At 39.0% G+C, this 6261-nt stretch overlaps 1 protein-coding gene across 1 annotated transcript in view; it reads right to left on the bottom strand.

Moving 5' to 3' along the window:
* Positions 1-3441: 3441 nt before the first annotated feature.
* ints3 (integrator complex subunit 3) overlaps positions 3442-6261 on the bottom strand; it is a 12012-nt gene continuing 9192 nt past the window's right edge. The window contains exons 21-29 of the mRNA XM_024298457.1: positions 5941-6009; positions 5784-5859; positions 5519-5632; positions 5383-5431; positions 5140-5307; positions 4950-5050; positions 4794-4866; positions 4305-4461; positions 3442-4232 (exon numbers count right to left, since the gene is read on the bottom strand). Of these exons, the coding sequence (XP_024154225.1) occupies positions 4155-4232; positions 4305-4461; positions 4794-4866; positions 4950-5050; positions 5140-5307; positions 5383-5431; positions 5519-5632; positions 5784-5859; positions 5941-6009 (885 nt within the window). The 3' untranslated portion in view covers positions 3442-4154. The remainder of the gene's footprint in view (positions 4233-4304; positions 4462-4793; positions 4867-4949; positions 5051-5139; positions 5308-5382; positions 5432-5518; positions 5633-5783; positions 5860-5940; positions 6010-6261) is intronic.

The following is a 6261-nucleotide window of genomic DNA, read 5'->3' as shown; positions in this document are numbered from 1 at the left end:
GAAATCTGGAGACAATCATTAAAGACCTGAAGAGACAAAACTTTAACCTCACTAAAGAGGTGGAGCAAAGACATTTGGAGATTCTGGATCAAAAAGACCTGGAGGTCAAAGTCGTTGCTGCAAGAAAAGAATATGAAGAAGTTCTGGCTGAAAACGTCACCCTGAAAAGCAAAGGCTCAAAGAACGCTCAACAAGCACAGAGAGCTGCTTTGAGGTCCCCCCTTCAGCCTCCTGTCAGAGCTGCTCAAAGAGAGCTTCCTGCTCCAAGACTAGCAGGTCAGCCTGTGTTGGAGGAAACTTCTGGATGCAGACAAATGCCCAGCAGGTTCCAACAACACAGAGCTGCACTTAGACAGCATCAGGGAGCTCCACCAAGAAGGGCTCCTGGTTTCCGGCAGGTCTAGGACCCTCAAAAGGTTAAAGTAGGCAGCAGCCTTGATTAAAAAAACAAAAAAGAAAAAGACTGGGCAGCAGGCTGAGGACAAAACTGTTTATCCAATCAAACAAACTGTTTATCCAATCAAAATTACTCACATTTCATGATCTAGTGGAGTATTGTAATATTTAAGGCAGAAAACAATTTATTACCAACCATAATCCAAAGATTATTCATTAAAAAGGAGGAAAAATACAATCTTAGGGAAAAAAATAAATGTTTCCAGCATAAAGCACGGACAAATCAAAAAAGGTTCTGTGTTTCAATATGTGGAGTGAAACTGTGGAACAGAACCAGTAAATGCTTGAAACAATGTCCAAACATAAATGATATAATGTACAGGGGTGAGAATTGATAAGATTTTTTTCTTCTTCTCACTCCCTTTCAGACTTTTATTGTTTCTATAATTTTCTTCTTTGTTATTCTACTGACTTTTCTTCAATGTCTGAAATAAATGCTTTGAACTGAACTGAACTGAACAAAACTACAACAGAAAATGGCATTTGGTTTCTTCAAATGCCATTTTTTGGCAGAATAATGCAACCACCAGGGACACAATCCAGTGTCTCTGTGTGCCGGTCCCAAGTCCGGGTAAATGCAGAGGGTTCTGCCAGGAAGGTCACCGGAATAGACCCAAACCAAATCATCACAAACATAAGTTTTACTTCTGATCAGTTGTGTTTGGGTTAACTCCAACCTCCACTGCTGGGTTGACCTACATGGTAGAAATCCACAAGAAGGAGATGCTGGAGTGTTTCGGTAATAATCTCATTAGAGAAAAAATCACAATGGAATCTGGATGAAATAATTTGATTAATTTACTTTAAAAGTCAATTTTGATTGCAATTTATGTCAAAAGTGTGACTTTTGTTTTCATGTAGGTGCAAATTGTGACGTCTCCAAATGCTGAAAAAAACCTAAACCGAAGAAACGCAGAGTTAATCTGATGTGGGAGTGATCGGAAATGTGGCTTTCCATCTCAGAAAACACACATGGACGTCAGGAAAACTATGTATCTTCCTAAACTGCATGAATGTTGAGTAATTTTCTGCAAAGGGGAATTAATGTATTTATTGTGCACCGTCTATGGAGAAACACCAGAAATACAGAGAAACGAAAACATTAAAGGATTATCAGTATAATTTATTCAAATGTGGTGGGCCCAATGAAACGGCTTACTGGGCTGCATGTGGTTTCTGGTTTTTCTCCAGGGTTCAATCCTTTTAAAGTAATCATTCCCTGAAATTAATCATCAAATATCAGAAAATTCTTAACAACTGAGGATTGTTTTGGAGAGCCATCAGTAAAAAAATAAAGATGTCTCCAGTGTTCAAGAGGTATGACAGGTTCAACTGTCTAAAACATTCTGTCGACAAAATATAAAAAAGGTGAAAAAACTCGAGCATAGAATTGTCTTTATGATTTACCTTTAAGCAATTTAAAGAGTATTAAATTATTAACATTTTATTTTAGCCTTTGAAAAATGTTCCTAAAGGTCAGGATTAAGATCTAACGAAGGCCAGAGGCTGCAGTTCGACTTTTCTTATTCATGCTTGAACAAACCGGTTAAATAGTGCTGCATAAAGTTGGGCTGCTACAGTTAGTCTATTAGCCACGACTATGTCGACTATGTAGTTGACGACTAATTTAATATTCAATTAGCCACGACTTTATCGACTTTTAAAATAGTGATTACTTAAAATTATCGACTATTTTAATTGCTGATTAGTCACTATAGTGACTACAAAAATAGTCGACGACTAATTTAATAGTCTGTTAGTCATGACTGTTCACGAATTAGTAGACTAATTTAATAGTCGATATAGCCGTGGCTAATTCACTATTAAATTAGTCGACGACTAATTTAATAGTGAATTAGTCACGACTATGTTGACTATTTTAGTAGTCGACGACTAATTTAATAGATGATTATTAGTGACAATGTAGACTACTAATAGTCCACTACTAGTTTAATAGTCGACTAGTCGCGACTATGTTGACTATTTTAGTAGTCAACGATTAATACAGTAGTGGATCAGTTGCGACTAAGTCGACTATTAAAATAGTCGCGACTAATTAGATGTTTGATAAGTCACGACAATATAGACTATTTTAGTAGTCGACGACTAATTTAAGTTGATTAGTCACGACTATGCCGACTACTAAGATAGTCGATTAGTCACGACTATGTAGACTATTATAGTAGTCGACGACTAATTTAAGTTGATTAGTCACGACTATGCAGACTAAGATAGCCGATTAGTCACGACTATGAAGATTACTAAGATATTACTAAGATCGCGACTATGTAGACTATTTTACTAGTCGACGACTAATTTAGTAGTTGATCATTCACGAATAAGTCGACTATTAAAATAGAACTAAATAGTTCATTAGTCCTGACAATGTAGACTATTTTAATAGTCGTTGACTAATTAAATAGCCGATATTCGGGACAATGTAGACTATTGTCGACTACTAGTTTAATAGTCGATTAGTCACGACTGTCAACTATTTAAGTAATTGATGACTAATTTAATAGCCGATTATTCGCGACAATGTAGACTATTTTAGTGGTCAATCAATAATTTAGTAGTGGATCATTCATGAATATGTAAACTATTAAAATAGTCGCTGACTAGTTATTCGATTAGTCGCGACAATGTGTAGACTATTTTAATAGAAGATGACTTATTTAATAGTTGATTAGTAATTTTGAGTGTGTTTTTTTATAAATCTCAAAGCTACGGTGTGTACTTTCTAATGCTGCTATTGCCTTTGACACACGTTGAAAGTAGGAAAACATAAAAAAATAAATAAAAGTCTCCAATGCAAAATCTGTTTAAATGTGTGTTTACATGCAGTTTAGGCATGATCCGAGAGAAATAATTGGTGATTATCGACTATTGAAATAATAGTTTGTGGCAGTCCTAGTGTAAAGTAAGTTTTAAGATATAAAATATTACTAAAATTGTGGGACAATTAATGAAGCATGAAGCATGAAATGTTGACGAGCTCTTCTCCGTTTTCTGATTTTACTAGACCAGGTGTGGATTTCTCTTAAATTTGTACAATTTCATGACGTAAAAGATGCACAGAGTATCAAAAAATATTTTATGTCCATCAAATGTTCAGTGGGTTTTAACAAAAGTCAGAAAAGTTCATGAACTCCATTTGACGTGAGGGATCATGGCAGCAACAGCATCCTTCATCCCGTCCCCCCAGTAACAGACGAAGGGCGTCCTTAAACCAGCGGCTTTTATATGACAGATTCATCTTTACACAATATAACCAGATGTGGAGCTTTTACTGCAGCCAGATTAACAGGAAATAAGCTGCTAAAAACAGCAGGAAGTGAGGATCCTCCAAAACAAGGACCCCAGAAGCTCCTCCCCCAACAAAGAAAAGAGGAAAAAAACGGGGGGTGCACTCATCACCACTGTAGCAATCGTGTCCATCGTTAAAAATTAGTCCATTTGGTTCAAGAGTTTATGGTTCCACCTCCCAGTGCATCATGGGAGATTAGCCACACAGTGACGTTTGACCTGTTGGATCCAAGACCAGTGGGCAGTCCTTATGTCTCCATGGAAACGGGGATCCGTTTGTCATGGATTCGAAGCCTGCAGTGTCTCTGAGCTTGGCTTGGGCCACTTCCTGTGGTCGAGCGGGTGGATGGCTGGTGGTCCGTGTCTGCTGATGCAAGAGGTCGGAGCGTCCGTCAGTCGCTGTCCGAGCCGACCGCCGAGGAACCTTTCCGCTTCCTCTTGGGAGCTTTGGGCTTCGAGTCCTCCTCCTCCTAAAACGACAGGTTTGTTTTAAAATAAATCAGACTTTGGGTGTAAAATCTGTCGGCGGATGGAGAACACACCGAGGCACTGCTGGAGACGCTCTCCTCCTCGTTGTTGGTGGGCGGAGCTACTCCTTTCCTGGAACGGGGAGATGTGGCTGGAGCTTTCCGTCGAGACTTTGGAGGTTTCGACTGAGAGTCCTCGTACTCCTCTGCCAGGGCGAACAAGTCACTGAATCTGGAAGAGGAAAGACTTTATTAAAGACTTGCTCGTTTTGATGGTGGAGAACATGTAAAAAAAAAATAAAATAAAGCTTAAAATTTCTGAGTTTTTCCTTATTCAAAAGATTGTGAATCAATTAAATATTCAGTTTGTACCTAAATATTTAAAATTGATCTAAAAATATAGTTAAAACAAAATATTTAGTAAAAAAGAAAAATAACCCCGCCCCCCTTCCCATTGAGGAGCAGTGTAATTTCTACAAATACTCTTATTTTCAAACTGCATTTTTTCATCTGCTCCTGCCCAATTTTTATCGAGTTTTCTCATCACTCAGATTGTGTTTGTACCTCATCTTATGAGCTTCATCACAGCTGGCCTGAACGTGCTGAAGTGCCTGAAGGATTGGAGTCTGAGAAAAAACTGAGAGAAAACCCAACAGTTGCAGGTTAGAAGAGAAATACTACTAAATTAGTAATTATGTGAGTGTGTTTTTGTGTTCTTACAGTTGTTTTTCGTATTGCTGAGACTCAGTCTTAGGTTGTCCATGTGCTCCAGGATCTGCTCCAGTGTCAGCTGAGCCAGTTTACTGCTCGAGCTGCGAAGACTGAAGACAAACACGGAAACTGAACTTCTTCCAGAGCAAAACTCAGTTTTCTCTCTTTGAGTCATGAATACGCTTAGTTTCGTCCTCACCTTTGTCTCTTGCGGGGCTGGTTGTTGTTTTTGATCAGCTGGGCTTTTATGTGTTCTGCCAGGGTCTCGTCGTATTTGCAGGCCCAGTGTCTGAGAATGCTGGTGGTGAACTGGTCCTCTGGGTGGCAGGGACGACTCAAGATCATCTTCACCATTTCTTCGCTTGGCCTGGGATGAAACGGACACAGAAATATTACAAAAAAAACAAAAAAAAGTGGAATCCTGTTGTATGTTTTGTCGTACTTTTCTTTACGCAGCTGCAGCAGCAAACAGGACAAGGCCTCTGGATGTTCTGAAAAACGAAAAATGCAAAACATAACTTTCAAATACCAACGCAGGATTTCTTGTTTCTATTTCAGACACTCAGCGGAGGCTTTACCTTTGTATTTGACGTGCTGCAGGATGGGGATGATGGTTTCCAGGGGGATACTGTGTGCCAGAAACAGCTGCCAGGTGCTGTACTGCTCAAAGGTTTCCCATTCTAGAGACTGAACTGTGGACAGAAAGAAACAAAAGGACATTGGGATAAATGGGAATTTAAACAGGAACAGTTGTTTTCATACGCCTGCATTCATCTGAGCACATTTAAATGAGTTGGTGTGTCTGTGAAACGACCTCCGCTTCAATAAATGACAATTCCTTACTGAGGATGTTGAGGACCGAGTCTTTCCGGAACATCACGAGGTTACCCATCATCACGTGACACATCAGCTCCTGTAACTGCACACCGACACACAACATAAGTGTGTCAACACGGAGAAGATGCAATAACACTTCAACAGGGTTCCTGTCTGGTTTTACCTGAGTGGAGTCGATAACGGCTACAATCATGTTGAGCAGCTCGCCGCTTCGCAGCGTCTCATCTGGAAACTGAGAAACAATAAAGATCTTTGTCAGAGATCTGTTGCTCTTGTAGGAAGAAAAATAAATCATCTTAAAGACTAGGTGTGTAACAACTGGCCTGGATCGGTGAATCAGATCGTTCAAAATAAATGGATATTGAATATGAATCGAATCGGTTACTACAAATTAAGATATAAATCAAATCTCTGTTAAAACGAATCTTTAGACCCCAATTAAATCCAATGACAATTGTGTTTTTAACATGTTCTTGTAGCATTT

This window comes from Oryzias melastigma, linkage group LG11 (assembly GCF_002922805.2).
Source record: "Oryzias melastigma strain HK-1 linkage group LG11, ASM292280v2, whole genome shotgun sequence".
NCBI lineage: Eukaryota > Metazoa > Chordata > Actinopteri > Beloniformes > Adrianichthyidae > Oryzias > Oryzias melastigma.
This window is presented reverse-complemented; position numbering and strand designations above follow the sequence as displayed.